Consider the following 14680-nt stretch of genomic DNA (forward strand, 5'->3'; position numbering starts at 1 on the left):
ACACAAAGACAAACACATGAAATTACAATAGTTTAAAACGAAACTTAATTAATCATAATCCTGTGACATTTTGTTCACAAATTCCAATTCAAAACAAGCAAATAAAAAAACAACCTCAAACCAAATAAACCATAATCCCATGTCTTGTAAATGGTACTAGCTTAGTAACTTAAACAGACATTAACCTTCAATCAAACCTATAGCACATCCTACACGCAGTAGCTGTGCCTATATTAATGAAGGTACACTGATCACACTCCCAAGAGTCGTCCACCATATTCGGATCATAATCAAAATCTTGAGTACCTTGTGAAGAAGAAGCCGAATCCTTTCTCTTCTTCGAGCTGTTGTTGCGCCCTATCTTCCGATCCAGAACCACTTCTGATAAACCATTCTCCAACGCCTTCACCAACTCTTCAAAGTGTTTACCAGTTACCTTTGTCAGACCAACCAGCTTAATGCGGTACTTACTAAAATCCATATCATCAGGGTTGGTCATAATTATATCATCGTCGTCTTCATTAACATCTTTAAGGAAAGGAGACAGTTCTATCTCAGCGCAAGAATGAAGCCTCTCAAGCTGAGTCTCAGCTTGACCTTGCAGAAACTCGAACAATTCCTTTTTTATCTTAAAGTCTTGGTCCTCCTTTTTGTCCTCCTCTAGGTAGTACCCATACGCGTAAGTCCACTTCAGTACTCTCCTACACTCGATGATTTGCTTCCATCCTTGCACGACGAATTCTAGCTGTGTTGTAGGGGTGTTCACCCTGCCACTCAGCTTGTTCAGATCAACCTCCTCAACTCTTTTCAAGTCATCCATGGCTTTTTGTCGCGATTTATGGTTGCTTGCCCACCTTTCGTAATAATGTGAGTATCTTCTAATAGTAAATTGAGCAATTTTCCTCATTCTTTCATCGATATCTCTATCCTCTGTACTGAATCTGTTGCACCCCATATGTTGGTACCAATTCCCTAGGCACAACCAACAGAACTCAAACCTACACAAATTATTCATACATTATACACTTTCAAATAAATATCAAAGTTCATATGATGCAAATCAACTAAACAAATTACTAGGCGTAAAGATTATTACTCCTTCACTTCTATCAATGGACCAACTCAACCAAAAGCTTAAGCTGATGGTCGAGGACTTGAGGCCCAAGAATATGTTTTATACTCTATCACGCCCCCATACACGAGAGCCCGTTTGGGCTAGAAGTGTGGATGCATGCTGCATGAGTCCTTTCTCATACCAAGCGCTTAATATTCCACTTGAAAGTAGGGGGTGGATGAGATTCATTTCGAACTCGTGACCTTAGGTCACGCTGTCTCCGATACCATGTTAAAGGACCATCTCATCAACCAAAAGCTTTATACTATCAAACTTAACTCTTTTCATATTTTAATTTCAAAACATTAATTTCTAAATTCACAATTGTAGAGTCTAATTAGTCTAAAATCCCTGTAACCCACTATAAGTATATAATTTACTTAGGTTTTCCAAAAAATAATAACTATTAGTAACACCATCCATCTCTAGGTGTAAACGAATGATCTATATTCAGATTATTTGTACTGTCAACTATCAAGGCATTCAAGTTGTACAATTAAATTTACATACTTCGATTTTCTAAAATAAAATACAACAATAAAAGACAGAAATGTAGATAAGATTCAACCTCATATTTTAGCTTTACTATTCTTAAGATGTATCAAACATGCTAATAACTAACATCTACTAAAGTCTTTCATAATATTAGTCAGTCGGCCAGTCAATCAATCAAAGCCTTTACTCATAAAGGGGGTCGACTACATAACCAAAATTGATTATTCCGTATAAAAAAATAGATTAAAAATTGTAGGAGATCTTACCTGCAAGGGGCAGAACAAGTCATATGACTGCATCCAACAGTCTTCTCGATAGGGCGCTTGCACTTGGGACAAGGCTTAGCATACGCAAGTATCCATTTAGTGTTTTCAGCCTCCGATGAATTCTTCAAGGTCCACTTCGCAACAAGCTCACAATCCACCGGTCTATGAGGCTCCTCCCCGCAATTCCAACAAAACGCACTCGAACACAAACAAGTAACATCATACCCATGGATTCCGCCTTCTTGAACCACAAATTCCACAGCTTTGTCACAACCCGGTGCAGGACACCACTTTGTAGTATTCTTCCTTCCTTCCACAAAAGACCTCACAAAATACTCATCATACTTCTCCTTCTCCTCTTTCGACGCCAACTCAACAATCAAGTCTCGAGTCACAGCAGCTTGACACTTAATCGCCGGACATTTCAGGGACAAAACACCGGCACCCGTGTCGTCAATAGACACACTTATGTAACTCTTCCAACACACAACACAAAACTTATGTCCACACGAGACAGATCGATTGTTTCCAGATTCCAACTCGTCGTAACAAATCTTGCAAATATCATCTCTTTCTTTACTGTCAATGTTTTTATCGTTGATCAATAGCCCGACTTTGTCACGAACAACGTGCTCATCCGCAAACCAATCGTCTTGCAACTTATCAACCTTCCAATTGTATTTATAAAGCAAAAGGCTTGCTTGATCATTGGGTAGTGATAAGAGTGAGGAGATATGAGAGATTTGATCACCTTGACGACGTCGAATCTCGGCTTCGTCTAAGATGGTGTAGTTTGTATTGGCCTTGTCGCCGGAGTAATCTTCACTGCTTTCGTAGACGTCTTCATTGGAGTCATAGTCACTCAAGTAGTCCATAGTAGATTCGTTACTGTGAAAAAAAAATATATACAATAAATAAATAAATAAATAAATAAATAAACCCTAATGAAGAAGTCCACTTTAGGTGGAATTCAGTTGCAAAATTTGATCTTTTATTTTATAAAGGATTGTGTAACAACTTTTGGGATTATTATCAAACAAGCCTCTAAAAAATATTACTAAAAAAATAATACCCTAATTTTGCCACGTACCAAGACTTTGCTCAATCGACCATGTACAATATATAACATTAATAGATTTGGACAAAATCACTACTCCATACGTCGAAAGAACGACACATTTGGATTGATTTTGCGGGTATTAAAAAAGTTAAATAAAAAGAAGTAAAAGTATATTGGAAAGATAAATTTACATGGGGATTGAAAAAAATTAGAGAGAGAAAGTAATATTAAATACATTGAGAAACAAAATTTTATATGGGGAAGCTAATTTTGCACAAATATTATTGCAAATTGGTGGGGATTTTAATGCAAATGGGTCATTCTTTTTGGGGACTAAAATTAGTCCAAATAAGTCGTTATTTAGGAGATGGAGTTAGTATATGTTAGGTAAAACAAATAAACAAGCTTTATGCTAAGACATTTGACAACTAAAGTCATGTAAAGAGTATAACAAGCTTCTTGCCACCAAATCACAATCCACCGGATATGATGGCTACGTTTCAGATTCCGTATGTGACGGACGGTCCAATGAGAGCGCTGAGGGAAGCGTATCTCTCACTCATGCCTAACGTTCCTTTGAACGTTTATGACCGATTCCCTATTTTTCCAGAATTTAATATGTCTATAAAAATAATGGTGTGGAATGTTCAGGGAGCGGGAAATAAAGTAACTCTCATTAGGGAGTTAGTTCGGATTAATAAGCCTACGGTTTTAGCATTGGTCGAGACACACTTAAGTGGTGAGCAAGCCCAACGAGTGTGTGATAGTATTGGTTTTACGGGTCAGATGCGGGTTGAAGCTCAGGGATTCGTTGGAGGTATATGGCTGTTTTGGAGGACTGAAGTAGTATCTGTTGTTGGCTATGGAAGCCACACACAACATCTTTCGGTGGAGATCAATAAACATGGAGAAGCACCGTGGCTGTTTTCAGCTGTGTATGCAAGCCCGGACAGCTCTATTCGGCGCGATTTATGGGAAGCCTTGGACCAAATTAAACAGAACTACTCGGGTCCATGGCTAATTGCGGGAGATTTTAACGAGACGACATCTATGAACGAAAGAAATGGTGTTGGAGGGGCTGAGATTGTTCGAAGATGCAATGCGTTTGCTGAATGGATTGATAAAAACGAGTTGTTTGACTTGGGTTGCTCGGGGCCTGCGCATACTTGGTTTAGAGGAAATTCAGTTGAAACCTTTAAATCGGCTAGATTGGATAGAGGTTTGGTGAACGAGTCGTGGAGAGTTCGGTTTGATGAAGGAGCTTTGCGCAATCTCCCTAAATCTAGAAGTGACCATTGCCCTATTCTTATTAGCACCACCGGATTTGCTCCAATCCCTTCCTCTTTGAAACCGTTCAGATTTCAAGCCGCGTGGATGAACCATGCTAAATTCGATGAATTTGTTCATTCGAGATGGGATAATAATCTGCCTATAATTCCTTTCCTTCGAACCTTTGCGGATTTTTTGTCATCTTGGAATAAGGAAATTTTCCACAATATTTTTAGGAAGAAATCAGAGTTATGGGCACGGCTCGAGGGTGTTCAGAAGAGATTAGCAGCGGGGAGGGATCGTTATCTCATCAAGCTCGAAATGAAGTTGAGAAGGGAGATGGATGAAGTCTTGAACCAAGAAGAGATTTTATGGTTTCAAAAATCAAGGGTTGATAGCCTTCGAGATGGGGATCGAAACACAAAGTATTTTCATCTTTCCACTATCATCCGTCGAAGGCAAAATCATATTGAATCATTACAAGATTCGAATGGAGTTTGGGTGTCTGACCCGAATCGTGTAAAAGATTTGGTTGTGAGCTACTGGAACGATTTATTTCAAGAGGAGCAGAGTAGTTTCACAAGGGAGCGTTTACTTTTGGACCAGTTTCCTCTTATTTTACCTGATGATCGAGATTTGATTTCTCGACCTTTTATTGGAAGTGAAGTTAAGCGTGCTCTCTTTGGGATGAAACCATTTAAGGCACCAGGGCCCGATGGCTTTCAACCCTTATTTTTTCAGCATTATTGGCATCTTGTTGCTCCGAGTGTTATTAACTTGGTGAAGGATGTGCTTGATGGGAAGGCGTTTCCTGAGGGCCTTAATGATGCGTTTTTGGTTTTAATACCTAAGATGGCTTCTCCTCAGAAACCAAATCATTTTAGGCCAATTCGGCTTTGCAATATCACTTATAAGATTGTGACAAAAGTGATTGTGAATAGATTGAAGCCGCTTCTCCCGACTCTTATCTCTCCGACGCAATGTAGTTTTGTGCCCAAGCGTCAAATAACGGATAATATCATCATTGTCCAAGAGATGCTTCATTCGATGAGGAAGAAACAAGGCAAACGTGGTATTATGGCTGTGAAGATTGATTTTGAAAAGGCTTATGATCGACTCCGGTGGTCTTTTATTAGGGAATCTCTTATGGAGTTACGATTGCCGCAGTCCATGGTTGATATTGTTATGAATTGTTTAACTTCCACAAAGTTACAAATTCTTTGGAACGGTGAGCCAACTTCCAGCTTTACTCCGAGTCGGGGTATTCGTCAAGGAGATCCACTTTCTCCTTATCTTTATGTGATTTGTATGGAGAGATTGGCCCAACTAATTGAGCATGAGGTGAAATTTGGAGGTTGGAAGGCAGTGAGAGCGTGTATAAAGGGACCGGAAATTAGCCATCTTGCATTTGCCGATGACCTTATTTTATTTTGTGAAGCCTCAGTTGATCAAGCGTTGTGCATGAAAAATTGTCTCGACAGATTTTGTAGAGCTTCGGGTAGTAAGGTCAGTTATGAGAAGTCTTGTGTCTTTTTTCTCGAATAATACTGATGGTGAGGTTCGTCAAGAAATCTATGACAATTTGGGAATGGCTTATACAGAAGATTTGGGCCGTTATTTGGGTGTGCCGACTATTAATGGTCGAACCACAAAGCAAGACTACCAATACTTGATTGAGAATATTAATTCGAAGTTGGCTAGGTGGAAACAGAAGACTCTTTCTCTTGCGGGGAGATGCACTTTGGCTCAAGCTTGTTTATCTTCGGTGCCATATTTTACTATGTAGACTACTAAACTTCCTAAAGCAACTTGTGATGAAATTGATAAAAAGACTAGGAGGTTCTTGTGGGGTGGGGATGATGAACATCGAAAGGTTCACTTGGTGGCTTGGGAAACGGTTACCAAACCAAAAAGTGAAGGAGGTTTGGGACTTCGATCAATGCGTCAAGCAAACGCAGCCTTTTTAGCCAAGCTGGGATGGCGAATGCTCACGGAACCAAATTCACTTTGGGCCCGTATTTTGCGCAACAAATATTGCGATGGTAGGTATGACCTTGAGATGTTCAAAGCTAAATCAGATGCTTCTAATGTTTGGAAAGGTATTGTGGAAAATGTGGATATTCTTAAGAAGGGAGTCAATATGGCAGTGGGAGGTGGAGATAGGATTGCTTTCTGGACTCATCGATGGGCCTCGAAGGACACTTTGTATGATCTAGCCAACCCAAAACCGCCTTCAGTCATGCTGGAGGATCCTGTTCGAGAATATTGGGATACAAACTCGGGTTGGAAGTATGAGATTTTTGCGTCTTTTTTTAATGATGAGGTGCTTGAATTGATAGCCTCTCATGAAGTTCTCAATGATGAAGAGGCTATCGATAGTCTTTACTAGAATGGGAACCCGTCTGGCAGTTTCACGATTTCCTCGGCCATTAAAATTATCCGCAATCAAGTTGAAATTCCTAATCGAGAAAGCCAAGGGTACGGTGGAGGGCTATTTGGAAAGCTCGAGTGCCACAGAAAATTAAGATGCTCATATGGTTGGCAGTAAGAGATCGCCTCGTGACTAATTCTATGAGGTTTATTCGAAAGATGACCAATGATCCTCGCTGTGGAGTGTGTGGTGCGAATGATGAAAGTGTGAATCACATTCTTATGGGCTGTCCTGCTGCAAGAATGGTTTGGCGAAGGCTGGGTTGGGATGATAATATGATCTACAACTCGATGCAGTGTAGTGAATGGATCATGTTTAATATTGAGACTGGACAAACCCTCGATGGTGAAGCTAGAAAGGTAACTTTCATGGTTACTTGTTGGTGCCTATGGCATTGGAGGAATTAGAGGATTTTCAGTCAAGCTCCAAGTATTCCCCCGGACCAAGGAGCATATATTATGGAAAGAGTGCTGGACATCAATAGAGCTATGGAGAATCCAATTTTGTTCAATCCTGGTGGGGCTGGTCGAAAGGTAGAGAAGTATATTCGATGGGAATTGTCATGCTTGGGTTGGGTTTGCCTTAACACCGATGGAGCTTCCAAGGGTAATCCGGGTAAGGCAGGTGCTGGAAGGCTGATAAGGGGCTGTGATGGAGAAATTTTCGAGGTTTTTGCTACCAATTGCGGCATATGCTCTAACAATAAAGCTGAACTCATTGGGGTTATGCGTGGGCTTGCAATTGCTTGGAATGCAGGGCATAGATTGGTTCAAGTGCGTGTTGATTCAGAGTTTGCAATCCGAATGTTGGTTGAGCCTTGCTCGGCTAACTCTCCTTTTATTAACATAATAAGAAGATGTAAGGCTATGATTGCTCGTGAAGGTTGGAAAGTGGAATTATCTCACTGCTATAGAGAGGCGAATCGGGCTGCGGACTAGTTAGCTAATTTTGGCGTTACCTCGGAGCAAAAACTAGTCTTGTTTAAGGCGATCCCGGAGGATCTTAGTGCCGTTTTATTGGAGGATTTGAGTGGGGTTGCGAGAGCTAGGCTTGTTCCTCAAGACAAGGCTTAGTTCGTGTGACTTGTTTTTTTTTTTTTTGTTGCTTTTTATTTTGTTCTGTTTGCTTTGTTAGTCTTCTGTCTTTGTTTTGTTCGTTTGGGCTTGCCCTCTCTTTTCACCAAAAAAAAAAATGTAAAGAGTATAAACGTTCAATTGAAAATATTTTGGAAGAAAAACTCAAAATCAAGTTTATATACCAAATACAAAAGTGTAATTGAATAATAAATCCATTTACCAAATAGCTTTGTACTTATCAATAAGGGTTTTAATTTGGTGTTCGGATTGGATTTGGATTAAATACTTAAATCCAAAACAAAATACGGTTTTGAAAGCTAAGTCCAATCCGACATGAAGCTTCCCGATTAAAATTAAATACTAGTTAGAATTAAATTACACAATGCGCTCCAGAATAAATTTCGAAATAAAATAAACTACTCACTGCGTTCCCGAATAACTGACCTACTTGATCATTTTTCTATGCTTTGACCATGTATTATTAATATTATATAAATTTCAATGTTAATAAGTATTGTGTCAAAAAGTAGACGGTGAAAGTTAAGAGAAAACAAAATGTATGTTTTTTTTTTTTTTTTTTTTTTTTTTTTTTTTTTTTTTGGGTGAAATGACTTTTTTGATAAAAAAAAAATAGTAATGAAAATACCGATAATTACAAATTAGTGTAAATTAGTACAATCCCGAACTATGCATAAAGATACTTAATATACTTTTGTTCGATTAGCTTATTATTTTTCCTATCTCATTAAAGTTAGTACTTTAAAATTAATTTTAGACTTCTTGAAAAAATTCGTGTTCGTGAAATATAGGTCTTAAACCTTTCAATCTAATCTGATCCAAATTTTTGATTTTCTAAAAACTCAATTCATCTCTGATGATCTGTTTTTCATATAATCTGATTCATATTACTAATCCAATTTGGATTGGATTGGATTCACTCGGATTCAATCCAAAGATTGCACACCAACACGAAAATAAATTTCTAGTTTTCAATTGAAAGGATGAAATTATTAAGAGACATGGTCATGCATATATTATAAAGTACTAAATAATTAACAAAAGGTTTTAAAAAATATTGTTTATTACTCTTCCAAAATTGAATTTAGTATTAAACAAAAGATGATCTTAAGAAGCGAACTACGACAAATTTGGAAAGGAAAATGAATGAGATAGAGATTACCAGATAGATGCCTAATAATATTTCGAAGTTGATGATTTGCTATCTTTCAAGGACTTGATGTAAAAAATCACAAGAGGGTGGAGACAAATGGAGGTAGAAAGAAAAATAGGGGGAAATTAAAGCTTTATTTGAAACCGGTGAGTGAAATAGGTTGCTTAATGTCTTTGCCTTTGTCAATTAGGGCAGTTTCAGATTTTACCCTTCATGTGAACGCTTGAGACGATTTTTGTTTCATCACTAAACCTTAAGGACAAAGCTTTGTGGTTATTAATAATATTAAGGCCAATAATTTACTAGATTTTTCTTAAACCTAATGGTCTTATTTAATACTCCAGGCCACCGTTTGTTCACTTTAATTTAATTTGGATCCAATCCCCATTTATGTGATTGATCCCAAAATCCGATATTTTTAAAAATTCTAAACCGATCTATTTCGATTTAAAATATTTTGATCCAGATTAATAATTTAGTTTGAATTGGATTGGATTTTATTTTTTATCCAAATTGGCACCCTTACCTATTGATTCGACAAAAATATGACTTGATATAATGGAAAATGGGACAATCTTAATAATTTTTTACAAGAATTATTAAATTGTTTAGAGACATGGTCATATGTTAAAGTATAAAAAAAAAATTAAAAAAAATATATATATATATTTTTACCTCAACTGAAGTAATTTAATTAAAAGTAGTCAGGATGATTTTAAGAAATGAACTAAAACATATTTAAAAAGGAAACGAAAGATTACCAGTTGCCTTGTAATTTCTGCAAACTGCTGATTTGCTTTCCCACAAAAATTCGATAAAGAAATTAAATTGGGGTGAAGATAGATGAAGAGCGAGAGGCTAGAGAGGAGAATTGAAGCTTTATATGAAACAAGTCGATGAGTGAAAGAGGTAGCCTAACAAGGAGTTTAGATGCGGCGATATATATTTATAAGCTTAGGGAGGGTGAGTTCTCTATCCTTTGCTTTTGTCAATTAGGGTAGTTTTAGATTTTGCCCTTTATATGAAGGTTTAAAATGTCAATTCTTCTTCACAAATCCCTTTTGATATGAGCAGCTAAGGTGTATGTGTATCATCGCTGTCATATAATATCAAGATATCACTAACTAACATATAAACTCGGATCTTGAAGTCAACCACAAGACAGCGATACTCGGTATTCTAATTTTCACCAAATGCGAAGTGTTGCGCTCCTTAGATGACAATAATACATTAGTACATAGTATGTATTTATGTATTACACATAATATAAGATCAAGCAAGCGAAATTTTGATATATTTTTATGACAAAAGTGTTATTTAGAATTTTATTTTAAATTAAAATTTTCACTATTTTATATATAGAATTGAATAGAATAAAAAAAAAATTAATACAACTACAATTTATTTATCAATTTTGCATTAAAAAAAACAGTTTATAGATTGATTTATGAAAAATTTGCATTAATAATCCCAATTTTAACGTATACACTTTAAATAATCTCAACTTTGGATCATTTTTAAATAATTGAATTTGTTGAGCATATCAGTAATCTATTAAATAGGTAGTCAATGGTCAAATATAAAATTAAATAAAATAATAATAATAAAAAAAAATAAAAAAAAAAAGCAGCCAAGTCCCCACCCCTAGCCTCCAATAGTCCACCCTCCCCAGGCCACCACCAGAAACCGCCCCTATCCCCAAACCCCACCTCCCAAAACTAGGTCCCTCCCCAACCCACGATCGGAACCGCCATAATCCCCACCCCACCCCCAGAAAACTACTCTTTTCCTCCGCCTTATATGCCTCTTTTGAAGGGTTTTCAGGGATGGAGGGGGATTCATGGCTGCGGAAGGGAAGAGGGACAGGGTTTCATGGATGGGGAGAGGGACGGAGATGATTGGGTTTTGTGGCTGGGAAAGAGAGGTGGTGGGGTTTCCAGGGGCAGTAATTTTTTGGGCAAAAGTGGGGAGGACCGGAGGAGTGGCCATTTCAAGAGGTTTAGAGGTGCTAAGGGTGGTTGGGTTGCCAATCTGCAAAGGTTTGGGTGGGTGGCAAGGGCTAGGGGAGGGTTTGGGTTTTTTTTTTTTTTTTTTCTTTCTATTATGTATAAGCATTAAATATATTTTCCAAAATGGAATTAAGTTGGAAATTCATGACTAAATCATGCGTAGATCGGTGTAATTAATGTTAATTTTTACTCAATCTTTCCTTTTTGATCTTCTTATACATAGCCTAAGTAAGGGCTATGTTTTTAAAATTTTATTTTTTTATTTTATTTTATTTTATTTTATCAATCACGTGAAACCTGTTCTAAATCTTCTAATGGATTGATCAAGCAAGTGACCGGTTGTTGGGACTAATAAAAGTGAATACACTCTTAAATTCGGATTATTTAAAGTAAATACATGAAAATTGAGATTATTTTTGCCAACTTTTTCATTTATTTATTTATTGCAAACAACCTAAAACATAATTAGGAAAAGAATCAGAATCTTTGTTTAGAAAAATCTCAAAATATCTCTTAAACATGGAAATAAAACTCATTCCCAAAACAATGTGATTCACTTTCTATACTCTGCTTTTAATCACCAAAATTGCCGCAAATTAAGCCCAAAAAATCAGCATAATTGTCTAAGACGACTAGACGAGTACTCTGATTTAATCATCTGATAAAAAAAAAATGACTATACGAAATTATAATTACTCCTATATACTTCATCCGTTTCGTAAATATTGCACCACTCGCCTTTTAAGAAAGATTCAGAAATATTGCACCATATTCATTTTAGAATAGAAAATATTTATATTCACATTACAAATATCCTATATACCCTTACATTTTAACGGCTTATTCTTTAGTTATATCTACAATTATATGGACAAATTTGTATTTTTACCTTTCTATCTCTTTCTTCTTCCTTATGATGCAATATAAAAAGAACAGAGCCCGTCAAAAATAAATCCTCCGTTATGAATTACTCGCAACAAAAGGGACATTATTTGTGAGACATAAAATATTCCTTTATTGCGAGTAATTTATAATGGAGGGAGATATATACTCCAAAAATTAAATAAACGGAGAAAGTATTAAAAAAAAAAAAAAAAAAAGTAGGGTCCACAGTAGCCTATAAATAACTGAGCTTGACGCCTTTACCAAACTTCTCTTCTTTCAATCTCGGAATCTCTTCTTTACTCCCAATTTTTATAAACCCTAATTTCCGAATTCCCTAATTCAATTTATTAATTTCAACAATGTCGGCAAAGCGATCTCGTATTTGTCGATCATCTAGCTCTGGCTACACCTCCATCTTCTCCGGCGAGGCAATGTGGCCGGAATCTCATCCTCCTCCTCCTCCCCCGCCGCAACCTTCGCCGGAGATTACTACTGTTCCGATGACAATTCTCCCTGAAAATAATTTTCCGGCGATAGTTCCGAGGAATCCGCCGGATTATAGTCGACCGTCAATATTCACGATAGTCCCGGCAACACGTGAACCATTTGATCAGAGTAAAATGCCATTTGGTGAATTTCTTATGAAATGTTTCTTTTGTAAGAATTTGATCGAAAGTACTTCGGCAATTTATATGTACAGGTTCGCAATCTTTCTTTTTCTTTTTTCTTTTTTTCATTTTTATATCTATTTCATACGGAATTACAGAGTAATATAATGGAATATAATTCGTCAAATTTTTTTTTATAATTATGGTGTGATTTTTTTTTTTTAAGATAGATTTCTTGATTTGCTTTTTTTTTTTTTAAATCTTTGTTTTCCTGGTTTATTAGTATGTATGCATTAGTTTCAGCTTAATTATGCGTGCTTATGTTCTGCTAATTGAAGTGAAAAAAAAAAAAAAATGAATTGTACCCATAAAATTTTGCAAAAAAATAAAAAAATAATTAAGTGAAGGAAAACTGAAAGCAGATTTTAATAGTTCTGAAAAATAATAAAGACGTAAATTTGAAGGTGGGATAGTTAGAATTCGTAGTTGAAGCAAATTTTGTATGGATTAAGATCTTAGGTTATTTCATTGACTGATAATATTGCCATTATAATTTTACTTTTTTTTTTTTTTTGAATAGAGGTTATTTCCTTACAAATTATGCTTTTTAATTGAGAAATTCGATTACTTTGCCATTCAACAATACTTAGTTATAAGAAATAATAATGTTTAGAAAATTTTACTCAGGATTTTATAAATCGGTAATTCGCACTAGAAATAGACGTAAAATTAACAAGTTTTGTATGCTAATTTATACGGAGTACAAATTGTATATGAGAAACAAAATTTTTATCAACGCCCTAAGAATATTACTTTTATTGCTTTGTTCTTTAAAATTTCTGCATTTACTGTCACATACAGCAACTTTGGAGCCTTTTGCAGCATAGAATGTCGTGCGAAACAGATTAATAAGGATAGACTTCACATATCACCAATGGAGACTGAGGAATGAAGAGAGCAAAACTTCGCTGAAGTCTGGGAAGCGTGGTGCTTCCTAGGCTAGCTTGTCGGGGTAAATTAGAAACTACTTCTGGAAGTGGCAAGCTTTTCAAGTTTTTGGGATCAGCTAGCACTTTCCAGTTTAGAGATTTAAAAACTTAAATTTTCTTAATAATTAGACAAATTATTTCTCAGGAACTAATAGTTTGTACGTTTCTGTACATCTTAGTAGTTCTTGTCTGATTTTTTTTATTATTCCAGACATTTTTACAGATAGTTTTCTGATTTAGCATAGAAGCTAGAAGGTTGTTCATAACTTGTGTACTTATGATTTTTTTAAGTAATCTCTTCAAATAAATGTATATAAGCTGAATGAATAATGATCACGCATGTTTAGAGTAACTTTTTTTAGTTGGCTTTTTTTTTTCTTTAGTATGAACTTTGTTTGTTCTGTTCATTACTTATTGGATAATAATTTCTGATCACAACAATACTCTAATATCAATATAAAAGTAATAATAAGATGATCGGAATGACGGTAAGTTATCAGTATAATCTATAGTATACTGTTCCAGTTGTGCAATTTATTTAATTACTCTAATCTCAATTATGTTTGTGCTGCTGACTGGTCTCCTGTAATCCAATCTCATTAAGTTTTGATTTGTTTTGTTCAAATAGAACATGTGTTGTAACTTGCAAGTAGCGTTCTTTACTCTTTAGTCGAGTTTAGGCAGCCAACATTTTTTTCTATTTGCCTATAAGTGTGAGGAATTTAGTGCTTCTAGCAATCTAGCAGAAGCAGCCCAGGCCATAACAAAAACAGGGCATGTGATACATTTAAGTGGCCTGTCATACCCTTATGTTTAAGGTTTTTTGTGCTGCGCTTTTTCCATGTTTGCTTGTTGCATGCTTAGCATGGGATGCTGTACTGAAGAACTGATGCTAAGTGGATTAGTAGCTATGTACTCCGCATAAGTGAATTAATGTGTAGTACATTTCGGTATGCATGTATGAAAACTAATTGATAGAGGTCAAGCAGAATATAAAGTACCTATTGAAATGTACATTCCTACATACCAATATTATAGAGGTCAATCTGTATAAGTTAAGCTATAATGCTCTCACTATTAGGATAAATTGTAGTAAATTGATGTAAATGTGTAATCTGAAGATGCCTCATGATCCAAGTTTATTCCATCCCATGATATTGAACCTGCAGAAATTCTTTGGGAGGGACATTATCCTCCATTTCTTATGTGATCTGTTATGACTTACTGTGAATTACCTATATTCGAATGCTACCTGCAGATGGCGTGAGTTATTGTTTGCGCTAATATCATATAAGGCTGCAATGGAA

At 36.0% G+C, this 14680-nt stretch overlaps 1 protein-coding gene and 1 pseudogene across 1 annotated transcript; one reads left to right on the plus strand and one right to left on the minus strand.

Annotated features, from left to right (window-relative positions):
* Nucleotides 1–187: 187 nt before the first annotated feature.
* On the minus strand, nt 188–2750 carry LOC145577877 (putative E3 ubiquitin-protein ligase ARI8 pseudogene; annotated as a pseudogene).
* Nucleotides 2751–12104: 9354 nt separating this feature from the next.
* LOC145590774 (uncharacterized) lies at nt 12105–13755 on the plus strand. Its single transcript, XM_081647176.1, has 2 exons — nt 12105–12476; nt 13267–13755. The coding sequence occupies exons 1-2, from the start codon at nt 12136–12138 to the stop codon at nt 13334–13336; spliced, it is 411 nt and encodes a 136-aa protein (XP_081503302.1). The 5' UTR covers nt 12105–12135; the 3' UTR covers nt 13337–13755.
* Nucleotides 13756–14680: the final 925 nt, after the last annotated feature.

The sequence above is a fragment of the Chenopodium album genome, chromosome 2 (assembly GCF_948465745.1).
Source record: "Chenopodium album chromosome 2, dcCheAlbu1.1, whole genome shotgun sequence".
In the NCBI taxonomy this organism is placed as follows: domain Eukaryota; kingdom Viridiplantae; phylum Streptophyta; class Magnoliopsida; order Caryophyllales; family Amaranthaceae; genus Chenopodium; species Chenopodium album.